This window comes from Mugil cephalus, chromosome 21 (genome assembly GCF_022458985.1).
Source record: "Mugil cephalus isolate CIBA_MC_2020 chromosome 21, CIBA_Mcephalus_1.1, whole genome shotgun sequence".
NCBI lineage: Eukaryota > Metazoa > Chordata > Actinopteri > Mugiliformes > Mugilidae > Mugil > Mugil cephalus.
Genome location: NC_061790.1, coordinates 11681563 through 11699498, shown reverse-complemented (window position 1 = coordinate 11699498; position 17936 = coordinate 11681563). Strand labels below are relative to the sequence as shown.

At 43.6% G+C, this 17936-nt stretch overlaps 1 protein-coding gene across 6 annotated transcripts in view; it reads right to left on the bottom strand.

The window, feature by feature from the left end:
- itsn2a (intersectin 2a) overlaps nucleotides 1–17936 on the bottom strand; it is a 35372-nt gene that overhangs the window by 5783 nt on the left and 11653 nt on the right. For 2 of the 6 annotated variants that reach the window (XM_047573856.1, XM_047573855.1), the window contains exons 3-29: nucleotides 17657–17749; nucleotides 17495–17558; nucleotides 16952–17127; nucleotides 15298–15519; nucleotides 13738–13831; nucleotides 11628–11770; nucleotides 11256–11319; nucleotides 10320–10457; nucleotides 10123–10229; nucleotides 9774–10036; nucleotides 9548–9697; nucleotides 9321–9461; nucleotides 9145–9232; nucleotides 8923–9062; nucleotides 7257–7337; nucleotides 6559–6698; nucleotides 6050–6455; nucleotides 4685–4854; nucleotides 4441–4501; nucleotides 3290–3522; nucleotides 3149–3189; nucleotides 2857–3023; nucleotides 2606–2639; nucleotides 2362–2483; nucleotides 1462–1558; nucleotides 637–828; nucleotides 414–452 (exon numbers count right to left, since the gene is read on the bottom strand). In XM_047573856.1, the coding sequence (XP_047429812.1) occupies nucleotides 414–452; nucleotides 637–828; nucleotides 1462–1558; nucleotides 2362–2483; nucleotides 2606–2639; nucleotides 2857–3023; nucleotides 3149–3189; nucleotides 3290–3522; nucleotides 4441–4501; nucleotides 4685–4854; nucleotides 6050–6455; nucleotides 6559–6698; nucleotides 7257–7337; nucleotides 8923–9062; nucleotides 9145–9232; nucleotides 9321–9461; nucleotides 9548–9697; nucleotides 9774–10036; nucleotides 10123–10229; nucleotides 10320–10457; nucleotides 11256–11319; nucleotides 11628–11770; nucleotides 13738–13831; nucleotides 15298–15519; nucleotides 16952–17127; nucleotides 17495–17558; nucleotides 17657–17749 (3666 nt within the window). The remainder of the gene's footprint in view (nucleotides 1–413; nucleotides 453–636; nucleotides 829–1461; nucleotides 1559–2361; nucleotides 2484–2605; nucleotides 2640–2856; nucleotides 3024–3148; nucleotides 3190–3289; nucleotides 3523–4440; nucleotides 4502–4684; nucleotides 4855–6049; nucleotides 6456–6558; nucleotides 6699–7256; nucleotides 7338–8922; nucleotides 9063–9144; nucleotides 9233–9320; nucleotides 9462–9547; nucleotides 9698–9773; nucleotides 10037–10122; nucleotides 10230–10319; nucleotides 10458–11255; nucleotides 11320–11627; nucleotides 11771–13737; nucleotides 13832–15297; nucleotides 15520–16951; nucleotides 17128–17494; nucleotides 17559–17656; nucleotides 17750–17936) is intronic. The other 4 variants (XM_047573857.1, XM_047573858.1, XM_047573859.1 and 1 more) reach the window with 4 other exon arrangements.

Sequence of the window (17936 nt, the reverse complement as noted above, 5' to 3'; positions counted from 1 at the left end):
GTGCGCGTTTAATTTGACACTCATCATTGATTGTTCAGTTTTGTTGACCCATTGATTCGTCAGCAATATGTGTTAAAAGAATAGTTTGACATTTCTGGGAATATGTTAATGCAGTTTTTTGTGCAGAAACTTCTACTTTATTATGATAATGATTTAATGCTTTTAATGCGAAATGTGGAACTTCTACTCTAACTCTAAAGAAACAAAGTTGAAATGTCAAACTGTTCGTTTAAATGATTTTTGAAACTCTTGTGCAATCCTTACAGAGATATTTAAAAGGCCTGATACGTTTAGCTGATGTTTGGATTAGAGGAAATGTCCCATTGTATGTGTAGAATCAGGCCTTTTAAGTGCAACGTCCACCAATGACCAGTTCCCTCAATGATTTTCAGAACCAGCTGTTAGGATCTTACCGTCAGCGCCTCCATGCTCTGACATGGAATCTACCGTACCTGGAGTGAGTCAAGTCAAGAGAGAAGCTTCTTTGTGTAGCTGGTTAACACATTTCACCTGTTTCCGTGTGTTCCCACAGACTTTTCTTCTATTTTCTCTAACCAGAAGCATTTTCACAATAAGTGCATTATTGATTTTCTTTCACTGCTGCCTCCAGGAGAATGAGGCATGAGGTTTACTCACATTGCTGGCTGGGGTCTGACTCTGTTGTCATCTTGACGTAATTGGTGGGCAGCAGGCCCGTGACCCCGTTGGCTTCTCCTTTCCACCAGTCAGGGTTGGTCTTGTCTAAGATGCTGATCAGCTGACCCTTGGAGAAGCTCAGCTCGTCCTGATTGGCAGCGGTGTAGTTGTACATCGCGATAACTTGGCACACTGAGACATCAGGGGAGACATACGGGGATTAACGTGCTGATTCCAGGTATGACCTTATAGATTTGTTGGTTCCCAGTAATGTTTGAGACGCCTGGCTCTTAACATTCAGCCGTACTTTGCTAACATGCTAAACTAAGATGGAGAACATGTTAAACTATTATATACCTCCTGATAGGAGTTCACTTATTCCAGGTTAGAGACACACAGATACTGGAAGTTTAAGAGCACCTCTGCCTTTTTCTCATATTTAAGTTACGTTATATGCATTAATAATTACTCCAGATCAGTAAGTATGCAAAATGTTAGCTTCACGAAAGTTATGGTATTTAATATTTGTATAAATTAAATGACAAAAGCATGTTTCTATTATTCTGACAAACTCATTAAAACCAGGGGGCTAAGCTAAATAAATGAAACATGCATTAGCTTTCAGTACTGTACCTAATTAAATGGCTGCTGAGTGTATTTTCTTTACAGTTTCAAAAACAAAAGCTCGGATTAACGTAGCCCTAACATAATTCTGGATTTTGCTTGTCAGTTCACCCCAGCAGCACATCCACAAGCTAAACTAAAAGTACGAACAGAGAACTGATCATTAATAGGATGTTGCGTTCAGAGTGCGTCAGCCTTCACCTGGCAGAGGGGAGGGAGAGGACTTGGTGCTGGAGGGACCCAGGAGCTTGACGTGAGAGGAATGAAACCAGCCTCTCTGCCGCTTCTTGCCCCGCGCCTGGAGAGAAAACGAGCCGCTGAGAGTCAATCAATCTCCTGCTGGTACTGAATTCAAAACCCAGAGATTCATCGGCGTATCGATTTCGTCGGTCAGATTTTCAGATCTCCAGGATTCCAGCAGCGCAAACAGCAATTCACAGTGATGGCTCTTTATATCCACTGTTTCCATAAATCAAACTAATGCTCAGTTGTAGCTATAAATATTGCTACTTAATGTGTCATTCTGCTTGACTTAACTACCGAGGACGTTGCACAGTCTGACAAATGCTACATGCTCAAAGAATGCTTTAACTTCATTTAAATTTTACCCACTAACTTGACTCAGCTGTCCTATTACCGAGCCTAAAACGAGCTGTAACCAGAGCTGTAGGTGCAGCCTCAGCACAAAACAGAAAGACGGGACTGACTGCAGATGAATGACCTTACAGCACACTCCTGTCTACATCTCACCAGCTCTGCACTGATCTAATAAGTCAGCAGAGACAAACACATCTACAGAATGAGCTGCGTTTCAATGGTTAAATGATTATCATACAGCCTTTTGTTATCCGTGATTGTAGATATGAGAAATTAATAAGGAGGAGGAAATGTGACTGGAATGTGGCTGTTTAAATATTCCTCTCTGTAAACGGGACCTGGAATTAAGAGAACAATGAATTAATTATGCTTCCACAGCGCTCTAAGATGTAATTGGCCTTGGATGTGACCCCAGCGCTTGGAGCCAAAAAATGTGTTCTTTTAGGAGCTAACATTATTTTTATCCTTGGCTCTTAAGAAAAAAAAAGCCCCTGAGGCTCTTACCTGCAGTTCACCGAGCCACCAGCCGGTGGAGTTCTTGGCCAGGATCACGATCAGCTGGCCTGGAGACAGATGCAGCTGATATATCGTGGGTGCCACAGTGGTGGTGACAACTTGGGCAATCTCTGTTGACCCAACAGAAAGAGACGAGGACATATTTACATCATGTAAGTCATCAAGAGAATAACAGAACAGGTTCTGGGAGTATTGGTTATTGTGTAAGTGATATTCTGTGTTTATTTCTCACCAGGTTTCTTGTTTGAAACTCCAGGTCTTGACACCTAAATTTGCGGAGTGGTGGAGAAGTAATTAGTAAAGCAGCACATTAAAAAAGCGTAAATAAATTACACATTTAATTAATAATAAAATTTAAAGTAAAAACAGGTTTACAATGAGCTGACAAATCTTTGCTAGAAAAATAATTAAGCCGTCCATTACAACAAAAGGATCCTGATCCTGTGATAACAATATCTCAATGATCATCAGAGCCAGACTGACCTCTGGCTCAACAGGCCGGACATAGTTGGAGGGGAACACTCCTGTCTTGTCCCCGATGCATCCTCGCCACCACTCCCCCTCTCTCTCCGTTAAAATGACAACATCGCCCTCAACAAACGTCAGGTCGCCAGCCTCTGGGCTCTCATATGTGTACAAGGCCACATACTCTGTTAGGATAGAAAAGAAAAAGCACACACTCATATTAATCAGCCGTAACGTCACGTTTAATATGACAACTTCATTCAGTTAAAAGAGGTGGCTTCATTCATAAAGTTTACTTTACTGTGCTTACCCTCTAGCTGAACAGAGTCTGATGTGTCAAATGCATCCACACTGCAATGGGAGCAACACATGAGGAATTGAGTCTTAATGTCAACAAATATTTGGCAGCACGGAGCTGTATATGTCTGCGCTTTAACGTGTGTGTTCCTACTCTGTACTGCCTCCCGTCTCCAAAGCGACATAACTTTTGGGGAACCACCCCTGCGTCCCGTTGAGCTGTCCCAGCCACCAGTCGTCCCTCTGCTGCAGCACACTGATGACGTCGCCCTGCGAGAAGCTCAGCAGCGACGTGATGGCGTCACCCGCTCCGGAGGAAAGGCTGAGGTGAGCGTCGGACGTGGCTGACCACGAAGACACGGCTCGAGCCAGCAGAGCAGCCGAAGACTGACGTTAGAGGAGGAGAAAGGTGCCGCCGATCAGTAACCAAAACATCAGCCGCCATGCTCTTTTATTTATTTTATTTTCTATAGAGCCACTTGAGATGTCACAATTGCAACCGTGGCTAACTGCATTTGACTTTAAGGCCATGAGACATAACCTACAAATGGAAGCCCTACTAACACTAATGTTATCTAATAGAAGATGGACATCTGTAAACGTCTGTGTGACCCACAGAGAGGCAGAGAGAAGAATTCCCAACAGAGCCAAGTTATAAATATGCAGTCTGTGTGTGTGTTTGTGTGTGTGTGTGTCAGCAGCAGTCACTGTACCACATCTAGACCTACTTCTGCTCCTGCCAAAGCAAGTTTGTGGCCAAGATATACGACACCACACATCATTGCGCCCACAGCAAACCAAGTAAATGTCAAGAATCAATCTCCAGTTTCAGAGTCAGACGACAGAAGAAGTATGTAAATGAAATGCTCTCTTCTAAATGGCATATTGATAGTATGTAGTCATGCAGTCGCTGCGTCCCTTTGATCAGTCTTAAATAATTAGAGTTAACAAGAAGGATCATTTATCATTTTTAATAAGATTTTATCTAATGCCACCATCCACTATCCTGATACCAACGACTTTCCCATCAGTCTAAACTGTATTTAATGTTTACTGCTCATTACCCTGTCAGAGTTTGCTATCACAATACACCAAGACTATAAACATAGTAAGAAGAATAGAGTTAGCATAAAGCATATAAGTCTCATATTTTTCCCGGAGAGAACATTTCTTCCTCCAGAGTGTTAAATATTATATTGAAACCGACACAGCAACAAAACTGCAGGATTTCGCTGCAGAAGTAGGTCAGTGAAAGGTGTATGTGTCCTTTAGGAGCGTTAACAGCATCAGTCAAGCTCTCCTTACCTGTGGAGCCTCTGATTGGGCAGGAACAGCGTTATCATCTGTTTCTTCTACCACAGGGACTCTGGATAAAATAGGAGGGACAAAATATTAGGGTGGGACCTGGCAAAAGACTTAAAGCACCAGTGTTGCGATATAAATCACAACTGTTACGAACTAGGAGTAAGCAAAAAGAGCTCCAAACTGTTCTATCTTCAGTTCAGAGGAACAAACGCCCCAGAAAATGTCTCATTGTGCTTCGTGTTACCTTGCGTTTAGAGGTGGTGGCACACAGGACATTTTCCCAGGTGAAGAAGGGGCCGTCTCACCGGTGAAGGGGGTAGGACATTTCTCTGCGTAACTCTGGGGGAACCAGCCCCTGTTTCCGCGGTAACTCCCGCACAACCAGCCAGGCTCGCCGACGGTGTGCTCATCCACCTGCATCATGGAAAGCACACTTTAATCGCACTCAATCTTACACAACAAGGTGATAAACGTAAACATGTTGTTCACTTCCTGCATTGGTCTTTTGGACCAATCGGGGGCAATTACACTGCTGCAAAGTACCAACACACAATTATTGTGTTTAGACACCCATCACACAAACACGTCACGGTGGTTCAGTGATGTGTGAATAATCATAAATGTCTGTGTTTCAGTCACTTTAACGATTGCCATCGTCGCCATCAGCTGCTTGCTCATTTTGTTTTTGACATCTTCTTATTTTAATGTGACTGTCTCTGTTTCATTATTTAGTTCATTCAGTTCTGTAACAGCCTGTTTATGCCACACGTTTCTTCTTCTCCAGTGAGCTTTTATTGATTACTTAACACACTCCACTGTCCACCTTAGCGTGCAATATAAATCGAACTCCATCAGTCAATTTCAGATTATGTATAATTTGCATTAAAGATTAAGAAATAAAGATGAGAAGAATACTTTTAGTGACACATCTAAATGGATGTAATTCCTCCACTCTGCCACCAATGTGGATGTGACTACCCTTAAATTGAAGCTGAAAGCCTGCACTTTAGGCCCACATTAAGTATAGAACTGTAACCTCACTATGTTTTGGTTAGCAGCTAAACAACAAAAATAAATTAAGCAATCACAATGTATTAAATTTGAAGTATATCTATCAAATAATAATTCATTTATCATTTATCTATTAACCTATTTCTGTAAGCTATGCAAATTATTTGCTAATGCTAACATAATAAGCTATGTAGCTGAACCTACAATGCAACTAGTTAATGCTGGCTAACCATAAAGTAGATATAAAAAGCACAGACTTCATGTATGTATAAATATTATTTAAACTAAAATATGTTTAGTTATTTTATTTTACATGGCAGAAATAAGGGTAACATATAACTATCTAAGTAACTTTTCTGTCTAAAATAAAATAATATAGCTGAGTAGTGATGCTAATCACCGTTAGCAATGACAGTATGTTATTATATCTACCAGTAGATAAGACATGGATGTAAAAACTCTATTTTATTGTTAAGTAAGATACAAATACATTGTTCTTCTTCTAATTATTATTATCAACAACACATTTTTAAGTGATAATACAATGAATACCATTACTGAAAAAACAATGTATTGACAGTGAGTGTGTGCCTTGTACCTCTATAAGACAGTCTGCGTCTATACTCAGCTCATCAGCATTGCGGGCAGTGAAGGAGTACAGGGCTCTGTAAGGAGTTAGCTTGGGTACCGGCTGCTGTCCTCCTCTTTCCTGCTCTTCTTTCCTTCTCTTCTCCTCCTCCACTATTTTCCGTTTCCTCTCCTCTTCTGCCTCCCTCTTCTTCTTCTCCTTCTCCTCCTCTTCCTCCCTCCTCCTCCTCTCCTCTTCCTGAGCCTTCTCCTGGGCCGCTCGGAGGCGAGCCTGTGCCTCCTTTTCCTCCTCCTCCCTCAGTCTGGCCCTCTGCTCCTCCAGGAGCCTCCTTTGCCGCGCCTCCTCTTCCTCCCTCTCCCTCTTCTCCTGCTCCCGCCGCTCCTGCTCTCTCCTCTCCTGCTCCAGCTTTGCTCGTCTGTGGGCAACGAATTAAAGTCTAAATTAAAGTCATGTGACGGATGATCGGAAATATTCTGCTGCATGACACCAACACAAATATAAGTCACATGCTTATTCACCTGGCCGCCTCCTCTTCCTCCCTCTTCCTCCGTTCTCTCTCCTCATCTTGTCGTCTCTGCAGCTCCCTCAGTTTCTCCTCTTTGACTCTGTGCAGGTCGTCCAGGACAGCCTGCTGCCTCACCTGCTTCTCCCTCAGCTCCTAAAGGACACATGCAAAGATCTCTCTAAAATAACTGCCATTGTCCGACTCCACATTCTGGAGCAACCAAGGTGAAATATTGGATTTGATTCCCACATCTTTAAAAAGCCTCTACATGCAGGACTGTGTGTGCGTTCACTGGCAAACTGTCAGCCATTCACAGAAACATGCAGACATTTGTATTTTCATTTTACGCTTTCTAACAACGAAACTGTGCAGGTTAGGTCTTTTCTGTGTTTGTGTGTGTGTGTGTGTGTGTGTGTTTTACCCTCAGGGCGCATCCTGTTTATACAGAAAACACAGTCTAGAACAAATCTCACAGAGAGAGACAACAAAAACAAAGGAAGACATGGTGCAAACACGGGGCGGCATTTAAAAACGAGTCAAAAGTGAGGATGAAGCAACCGACTGAAACGACGCACGGGGTGAAGAGGAAAAAAGATGGAAGGTCGGGCCCTCAGGGAAGACAAGAGGTGAGATGAAAAAAATAACATATTAATAAGGAGGGGGTGAAGGAAAAGATTACGGAGAGGAGGCGATGAGAGGAAGAGGGACAACCTTGATGAGGAGGAAGAGCTGGCTGAGGCAGGCCAGCAGAGACAGAAGGCCTCGCAGGACACAGTCGTCCATGTCCCCAAGCTATGAAACACAGCATGAGGATGGGACAGACAGAGGGTGAAAATAAAAAATGAAATATGTGCGAAAAGAGAAAGGGGACCAGAAGATAACAAAAGAAATAGGACATGAAGGAAAGAGAAGCACGAGTAAGGGAGACATCCAGGTAGTGGCAAGAAGAGAAGGAAGAAAGGAGAAAGACAGAGGTTAAAAGCTTTAAAAGCAGTTAGCAAATAAGAACAGAGAGAAGGAGAAAAGCTTTTTCATGCTGAAACCACTAGAACCACACTGATGATTGACTGAGAGAGGCCTTGACATCATCCTTTACAGGTATTAAATGATCAGGCTGGTGTACAGTCGAGTCTGTATTTGCCTGAAGGATGAAACTTTAGAGTCACTGTAACCAGTTGAACAAGATTTAATAGCAGCGCTTTAAGTGTCAAACTCCTTTGTTAGAAAAAAGCCAGCAGTGAAGGACAAGAAAAACTACCAGACTAAATGTCTGGCTGGAATCATTCTTTAAGAAATGCTGTATTTTGCTACACTGATGTATGTACTGTGAAAATGTCACAAGTCTGCTCACTGTACTGAATGAGGTGTGTCCAAACTTCTGACTAGAAGTTTATGTTCAGAGGTTTCACAACAGCCAACGTGAGAAAAGAATCTACAAGCCCTTTATCTATATATTATCTGTAACCTACCAGTTATAAATCTACATGCACGTCTTTCTGCTTAGTAGTGACCTGCTGGTCCTGGACCAACTTTGACTGTCCTCTGAGACATGTATGAGCCCTCAGGCAACCTTAGGGACATTTTTGTCCATTTAGGCAAAACAATTCCTCTTCATTTGGCTGTCATTTTAGATGTGTTAATGCATGTGGCATTTTGTAAGTCTATCACTACACAATTCTGAAATAATAAAAACATTATAGATTTTAACCCATGTGAAAATAGATTTTAAGCCTTTAAATGCCAGTTTGATCACTTGAAGTCACAGAAAAAAATTAGCTATTTTCCATAAAGCTGGTGTTGGGGGGCTGGAGCACTTTTTTCAAATCAGTCAAATTTCTCTTTTTTTTTGTAATATATTTTTGGGCTTTTCAGCCTTTAATTTACAGCACAGTGTATAATGACAGGAAGCGGGGAGGCAGAGAGGCGTTGAATGACATGCAGGAAAGGCTGCCGTGTGCGGGACCTGAGCCGGCGGCGCCTGCAGGGAGGACTGCAGCCTCAACACCCGGGGCGAGCGCTCTACACACCGAACTAAACACTGCCCCAAAATGTGTCATTTTTATTGTTCAACACTAAAATCAGTTTCCTCGTTATAGGGCCTGTGCATAAAATGTTTATTTCATTCATTTTTATGCTTGTGTTATTGCGCTTTGCAGGCTATTTTAAGGTGTGTCTGTGTGTCTGTATTCAAAGCCATATATACGTGGTCTAAGAGATTTATGCAGAAAAAATCTGAAAAAAATATGAATCAGTTAAGTTTTTGTAGCAGTTTTTGGACATGGACGTTTTTGTCCGCTAAGGTTACAAGAGGGTGGTAATTAAACAGATGCCTGAGGGTTAATCATGCTCTGTTTCCTGGACTACGCTGACTACTGACCGTGAGCTCCTTGTTGTACTGCTCCATCTGAGAAAGTTTGTCTGTTGTCTCTTTTTCCAGAATATCCAGCTGGTCCTTCAGCCTCCGGCAGGTCACGCCCTTCTCTGCCACGCTCCCGGTCATGGAGCTCAAAGTCACCGCTACGAAGCAGAGATCAAAGGTCAGAGATTCATGACACAATATGGAATCTGCGCGTTGTGAAAGCAGACGTTTGCCACCCACAGGAGAATTTGTTGAGGCTCATGCTGCGGAGCTTCTCACTCAGCCTCTGTTGTTCTGGAACAAGCTGTGAGAGCTTCCTCTGCCAGTCCTAACGCAAACAAGAAGACACACGGTCAAGTTAATAGTCCCTATGCAAAGAGAGGGGGCAGAAGCCCAGAGAAAACTCGTCTTTTAACCTCAAACTCAAGCTGCAGTGTGTTAATCTCAGCAATGCGTGTGTCTCTCTTCTGATTGATGAGGTCCACCTCTGCCTTCTGAATCCGCCTCTTGCTCTGAGCGTCACGGAGTCGGTCTGAGATCTGCTTGTGCTTGTTGCCCTGCGAGACCAAGCAACTGATGTCATGATATTGATTAAAAGAGTAAAATTAAGTATGCGTATTCATCATGGCCGGCAAAGCCTCACCACGGCCTGTAGCTCCAGCTCCAGGCTCTTCTTTTTTGCTCTCAGTCGAGAGATCTCTTCTTGCTCCCCCTCTTTCTTCTTGCCCAGCTCCTCTTTCTTCCCGCGCTCCCACTCCTCCCTCCGCTGGCGCTCCATCTCCTGCTTTGCAGCCTGAAAGTGAAAAGTCAGTCAGCAGACGTGGCGATCCGCTCGGATGCTTGGTGTATCCCAGCCGCCCCCAGCTCACCTCTTTCCTCTCCAACTCTCTCAGTCTCTCCTCCTCCCTTTGTCTCTCCATCTCCCTCTGCCTCTCCAGCCGCCTCTCCTCCTCGAGCCTCCTCCGGTTCTCCAGCTCCCGGGCTTCCCTCTCCCTCCGTTCCTGAGCGTCCCTCTCCTCCTTCTCTCTCCTCTCCCTTTCTTTCCTCTGTTCTTCCTCCAGGGCCAGCCGTCGCTTCTCCAGCTCAGCGCTGCCTCGTACGAAGTTCTCCTTCAGCTTGTCCTCAAAGGACACTGACGGGTGGAGGGAGGCAGCGGCACGGTGATGCAGGGGAAGACTTTACAACACAACAAAACAGGCGACGTGCAGAACGCCTTACCGCCGCTCTTGTTCTTCTGTGCGGGTTCTGTCTCCGTCGTATCTATTAAACAGGGAGTTATGTAGGGCCCCGTCCCATTAACGAGCTCACTGGGCTTAATCCCTCCTCTGAAACAAGAACGATGAAGAAATGTTGGTGATTTTGTTTCATTATTATTATTTTTTTTATATAATCTTACATGTGATTGCGCGTGTTACCTGAGAGACGGAGGTACCAGGTCTTGAGGCAGTGATAGAGGTAGAGGGCGACCGGTTTTAGCCATGTCCACCAGGTGCATGGCCAGAATGAACTCCTCGGCTCGCAGCTGACCGTCCTTATCCACATCTGCCAGAGTCCTGCATGCAAACATCACAGTGCTGTGCGTCAGCGAGCGCAAGAGGCGTTGTGCGACTATTTCCTTATCATTATCATACATTTGGTCTTTCTGGCCAGCTAGTAAAAATAAATAAATAAATAAATCCTTAGCTCTGCTTTGGATCAGGAAAATATCTGGAAATATACAGTATTTTAAGTGCATCGCTGTGTTGGACATTTGGTGCTGTACGTGCAGCGTAGCGTGGGTTCATCTGAGCTATTCTCCTGTAAACAGCTGTTCCTGCAGTGGGTTACATGACAGTGGCGAGAGTAAACTGCTCATAAACCGAAAGCACTTCGATCAGTTCTGAGGAGAATTGCAGAGTTATTCTCTGCGGGTTAATGTCTGCAAGCAATTATTTTTACACAGTAACCAAGTTTACTGGGTGGGTGTTGTCGAGCATTTCTGTTCGAGGCATTTATAATGGTGAGATACTACTGTCTGTGCGCTGTGTATTATTGCACCGAGTTTGTGATTTACTGATTCCAGTAAAGCCTGTTCAGACTATAAATACACCAGAGGATGTTTTACCACATTATCTGCCTACGACGAAATCCATCAACATCCATTCAGGGGCTCAGCTTTGCATCAACACTATCATATTGTATTTTCTAAACTTTGGAACTACTCCTTTAGTTTTGTTTCACGTACATTATGTGCTGTTATAAATATATATCAGCTGCAAAGGGGCAAACACAGACTGAGGAGGGATTAGCCCTCAGACGCTAAATACACGTGGTTAAACACAAACGCACACAGCGTTGCGCCTCGCACTCACCAGATGGTAGCTAGCTGAGTCTGAGTCAGATTCGATGCCATCAGTGCATTCCTGACTTGAGGTCCTGCAAAGTAATGATCAGAAACGAAGCAGCAGAGTGAATTCTCACGGCATCTGATACCGTCGTGTTTGCGCGCGTGTTCTGCCAAGTCCTGTCAAGTGGGGTCAAGAGCAAACACACGAGAGTACGTGAGAGCATGTGTCCTGAGAGAGAGCGACCCGGAGTGTGCTCAGTCAAACTCTGGCAAGACCACTCGAAAGCGGCCAAGTGGTCCAGAGAACTTTGTGTTTGTTTAGGTCTAGTGTGTGAATGTGTGTGTGTGTGGGGGTGGTTGTGGGGGGGGAGGAGGTGGGGGGGTGAGGGGACCCTACCGGACAAGTAGCCACTCATGAGCTTGTCTAGCGTGTTGAATTGCTGACGGTACTTGAGTCTTGCGGCCTGTGGTACGGCCCAGTCGCTCGCACCCATCTTCGGGGAGTTGCTGGCCAGCGACGTGGTGGAGGAGGAATTTGAACTGCGAAAAAAAAGAAGAAGAAGAAGAAAAAAAAGCAAGTTGATGCGCCATCATCACCAAAACGGAAATGACACAGTAATACCGTGCGGTCAGCATTTTCTTTTTCTAGGGATTCGAGACCCGACTTCAAACCACTAATTGCTCCGAGACTCCCCGGTGTTATTTCTCGGCTCTTAATTAGGTGTGGAGGAAGCCGGTGCAAACACAGACAATGACTCTCTGAAAGAACACAGAAATGCGCTCTCGGGCTAAGCTAATCAGCCGTTCTGTTTTTATTAAAAACAATGCCTCTGCAAGAATAGCAAAAAGGATGGGCTGGATCGACGATGCTCATTTGAGAGGAATGTGTTTCTTCATCATTATAGCTGGGTGGAAACTTCCAACAGAGGGAGACAATAGGACAGGGAGCGCGGGGTAGTCCCACTGCCTCAGGGCCTTTTTGCGTGCGTGTTAATTTGTTCTGTAACTTGCTGTAACTTTGAAAACTAAATAACAACAGACCACCAAAAATATCACGCAATCTGTCATGACATTAGAAAGTATGGTCGTCTGTACTGGAGAGTGAATGTGATCTGGGTGTTTGCTGTGTACCTCCCTGCCGCCCTGGTGCCCTTATTGATGCCTGGATTTCCACCTACACCTCAGGCCAGGACTTTTTGTGTCTATTCAAAAACAATGAAATCCGACACTGCTCCTATCCTTTTCTGAAACCACACCGAACGCGAGGAGGAGGAGGAAGGACATTAGATACTCAAGGGAATCTGGTTGTTATTGAAACTGCACAAAACCTCCCAGACCCCGGTTTCTTCTTTCTTTACTCCTCATTACGTCCCATTTTTGTCAGTACCCCAGGCACAGGCGATGTGCATCACGCAAAAACAGAGATGAAAAGAGAAGAAGTAAAACCACAGATCCCTGGGCCGCTATCTCATTATTTCCACTTGGCTTGAAGGTACAAGCTAACATTAAGTGTCTAATAACATATGTGACTTCATTAGCATTTAATGTGATAAAATCAGACATAATAGAACAGTGCATACTTCACATTTACTCCATTATCTTTAGGCTGTTGGTTATTTGCTTATCTAAAATGCAAACTACTTGCTGTAGCAACATATTGTAGGTACAGAGTTACTTTGAGGTAAATGCTAAGTTTAGCGTGCTATATATCACACAATGACACTGCTACACATGCTACCTGCACGTGGTGTTTAGATGGTTGTTCATCATCAGAAAACACCATGTTACCTTGTTTCACCCAAAGAACCGAACTGATTCATCCTCTGGGGGCTATAATTTCAACAATATTTCAGTAATAGAAAAAAAATCAACTTCACAATGGCCATCGAGGAAAAGTCGGGGAATCAAAAAAGTGTAATTTATCCTCTGGGGAACACGAATGCTGAAAAGGAATGGGTTTGAATCAAAGTGGTGCATCCACTAGAAGTGGAAGTAAAACCGTTCTAATGATCTCACTCTGTAAGAATGTTCTCCTATGTTTGTGGCTGTAAACAAGCCTCCTTCCTACTGTTTCCAAAAAAGAACATCTGATTTCAAAATGTCCTTCCTGCTCCCTCTGTTATCTAAGTGTTTCATCTCCGCCTGAGTTCTGACTCTCAACCCTTCCCTTGTGGAAAAAAAACAAAAAAACCTTCTTGTTGGTAGGCGCTAAAATAATGGATTGGCTGTTTTTGGCTTAGACCAGTGTTTATATCTGCACCTCTGCATATGAAAAAAAAAAAAAAAGACTTATATGGAATTGACATACATGGTTATAAAGGAATGTTTCTGGTTGACTTGCCACACGCAGCATTCTTGTGTTTATAACCAGATTGTGTATGTGCCACGTGCTTGTTGCAATTTGTTCCTGAATAATCCTCCAATGAAGAACCAAGTCTAAAAATAGATCAAAGATAACTTTCATGGAATGCTAATGGCCCGGTATTTATTTGCTCTCGTCTTATCACCTGCTCGATCCCAGGTCCAGTAAAGAGTTGGCTTTCGACATGCCGGTGGATGGGGAGAACGTCATGGGAGAGGAGAAGCCGGAGAGAGGGAGCGCTGTGAAGAGCGAGAGGCAGCTCGTTAACAGTTAAACATCATTGTGACAAAGGCTGCAGTTTCAGTGTGTACATACAGAGCGTGCATGCGCTTCGAGCGAGTCTCCGACTGCGGGCGTGCGGAGTGAACTTGCCCTTGAACGCGTGTACATCTAATCTTATCTCCCTCATACTTTACAGTCGCGGCACACGGCGCTCGAGCAGCGAGGTTATTGACATCTGGTGAAAACTAAAGAGATGGTGGTTGCCTGCAACCCGGCGCTAAAGAGGGATCGTCTCAACAGATGTGGCAGTGATGTATTCCCATCAGCACACAGAGAGGGGGATAAAGACACAGGGAACACCAAATAACACGGTAATTTTGCATTCGCTCTCATTAGATAGTTCATTTCACAGCTAAAGATTATACTTGAACAGACAGAGTGGGATTAAAGGCCGCAGCCAAGGGACAGATGGAGGAGGTGAGAAATGAAGAGATAAAAGAGAAATCCAAATAGAAGAATCTGCCAAAATGAGAATGTTTATATTACGTATATTTCATTACATATACATATATATTACACTGTATGCGTGCCCACACTTTACGTCAATGTCTATCTATTAAGAAACGGCAACTTTAGCAAAGGCCGTGAAGGCTTTTCACCTTGATGATGAAAAGCTGTTGTGCCGCATCCAATGCATACAGTCCCATATGCAATGCGAGGCATGTGCACGCACCAGAAGACCGTTACAAGACCTTGGGGAGTAGATGGATGAGGTGCAGCAGAGCTTTCATGTTTCAGAGTGTAATCCTGGCTACGCTACTGCGCCGCACTGAAGTTCAGGATATGAATAACTGACCCCGATGCGCCAAATATTATACCAGGATTATTTCTGCACTAAATTCATTGCTCAGTTTGTACATAGAGTTCTTTTTAAGCTCTTAGCGGCGGGTAGTTTCAGATGAGTGATTTACAAAATGGGGTTGCGCCATTAAAAACAGCTTGGTGTGCAAACTGGGTCCAAAACAAGCTACCAAATGTAACAGCTTTAAGTGATCGAGAAATGTACTAACTTAGACTGACATTCCTTTTCAAATGTAGACATGACTTACTTTTATTTATACTGCTTATGCATAGATGAAGAATATGTATTTCAGTGTTAGAAATATCATGTTATGCTAATGTAACTGACACTGGTCATTTAGATGGGTGCTAACAAATTGGTAATTTTTAAAGTTTAAAGTATCGCACAAGTTTGAACCTTCAATAAGCTCATGCAATAATGAATATTTTTTTGCATGCAACCTTACATAACCTTACCATTTACCTAAATCCTACTTAGCGAAATTTAAATTCATTTGAAAGCTACAAAAAATAATCAAACATCTTCAGTGTGCATTACAATTAACTAGTGCAAGCACACTGATCAGTATCTGTCCTGATTTATCCAACAAGAAAATCCGAATGGTTCCACTGCAGAACCAACCTGCATTGTTGGGAACTAGCGGCGGGGTGAGGAGGTTGATGTTGCCGTTGGGGAGCCCAGAGTTCCCGAGCGAGGTGATGAGGGGCAGAGTCATTGGCGCTGACATCAGGGGTTGCACAGACGACATGGTGGGGTTAACTGGGATGGGTGTTAGGATGGGCACGACTGACACAGCAGACATAGATGAAAAACCAATTGACAGGTTTGGCATTGAACCCATTCCTATAAGGAGGAAACACACATGTAAACATGAAGAGATTAAAAAAAAAAAAAAAAAACATGCTTTGAGACAAGCAAATACAGCTTTGGAAAGAATTAAGAGACCATTGCAAAGTATTCTGAAGCATGTCTAATTGTATGACCGCCATTTCAATCCAGTTTGAGTGGGGAAAAGGTTTAAATTCAGGCAGTACTGCCAGAGTGTCTGTCGCACAAGTTTGAACCTTCAATAAGCTCATGCAATAATGAATATTATTAAGGCCGCAGTTCATAAGAAGAAGGACAAGAAGCACAAACTGGGGACAACAAAGCTACAGACCGGCAGTTGGCAAAAATGACTCCATTGACCAGGATGGCCGTCAACTCTTTCGAATGTCATTCAGTAACTGCAGGATGAGAATAAGTGGCCTACAAAAAGAACGGCAAACAGAAGCTGTGGTGAGAATGGTTCGAAATAGGCCCCTAGCTCAGGGCTAAAGTTGTGTAAAGCTAGAGAAAAGCCCTTCATCAATGACAAGCAGAGAAGAGCCAGGCTGAGGTTTGCAAAAGACCATAAGGATTGGACCATAGAGGATTGAAGTAAGGTCATCTTCTCAGATGAGTCAAATTTTCAGCCCCACACCTGGTCTTCTAATGGTTAGACGGAGACCTGGAGACAAGGCTACAAGCCACAGTGTCTTCCATCCCGCACATGTAAAATCTGGTGGAGGATTGGTGATGATCCGAGGGTCCTTTTGTAAGGCTGGGATTGGGCACATTTGTCTTTGCGAAGGACGCATGAATCGAGCCAAGTACAAGGTTATCCTGGGAGAAAACTCGCCTCCCTCTGATCTGACACTGTTCCCCAACTTTGAGGCTCAGTTTGTCGAGCAGGACAATCCTGCATGCCACGCAGCTAGGTCAATCAAGAAGTAGATGAAGGACCCTGTCATGGCCAGCCCAATCTCCAGACCTGATGTGATCAAGAGGAAGACGGATGGTCTGAAGTCATCAAACAAAGCTATACTGCTTGAATATAATGAGCCTGGAGTGACATAAGGTCACCCAACAGCAAGGCTAAAGACTGATGGGGAGCAGGCCAAGAAATGTCTAAAAATCAATGTTTTTATTGCATCATTTGAGGTCTGAAACACTGCTTCTTTTTGTTATTTTGACCATTTCTCATTTTTCTGTGAATAAATTCTCTAAATTACAATAGTTTTATTTAGAATTTTGGGAAAAATGTTGTCAATAGTTTATAGAATTAAACTAAACTAACTAAAATGCTAATTTAACTTTAACACGTACCTAGAAAAAATAAAAGTAGAGCGGTCTCTCATTTTTTCCAGAGCTGTATACGAGTACAGTGTTATTACTGAGCTGCCAGTGCTACCATTTTAAGGGAAACAATGAACATGTTATGGACTTTAGAGAGCTCTCGGGAGGTTTATCTTACCAAAACGTGCTGATGTCGGGATGGCTGAACCACAGTTGGACATAGGAGGCTGCTTCATGACGACAGGCAAGACAGAGGGTAAGTTACGCCCCTGAAGCTTCAGTTTAATGAGCTTCATCGCGATAGAAAACTCCAGCCTGTCCATCTTCCCATCACTGTCCATGTCAGCCAGGTTCCTACACGGAAGGAAAGAGCACGTGGGGTGGATCGTGATATATTTATAGCAAAGTATGTGTCGCTGTTTTGTTTTATTTTCTATTTTTTCTTCAGAGACAATAGAAAAGGCCATTCACTCAGGGGACAGGGCTCTGGTGGGATTGAATTCCACCAGTAGCACGCACTTTTGACACACAAACACACACGTTTCTCCCCGTTCTCTGACACGCACACACACACACAGTTTACTAGGCGTGGCAGGCTGTGAAGGAAATGAGCGCTCAACAGGAAGTTGAAAGCAGGCCGCGCACTAAACTAGCTCCAAAAAACAAAGCTTGGACCCACTGACCCACTTGCTCCATCTTATATATGATTTTTGGTGCTTACCAAATCTCAGCCAGGACAGAAGCAGGAAGGCCGGACTGCAGGAAGAACTTCCTTGCTTGTTCTCCTGCAGAAACAACAAAAAAGAAATACGGTGAGGTCAGTAATTTGGTCCAGCTCAGTCAGTTATAACAGACTAAAATGTTAAAAGTGACTAAAGGATACCTGAGACGTAGCCGAGGACGGGGGCAAGGGAGTCAAACTGTTTGTCATGTTTCCCCCTCTCCTCTGGAGTAATGGCCCACAAACTGGCTCCACCTGAACAAAACCAAGAGACAATAGGAGTTGGTGTAAATCATATGGCACATCTAAAAAAACTAAAAAAAAAACTTATAGCATGCTTATACTCAAGCTCTGAATGGGAATAAAACTTGTATACAGGGGTTAAGACTGGTGTTGTAAGTAGCTAAGGAAGGGATGTTTCAGTCCACATCCCCTACTTAAA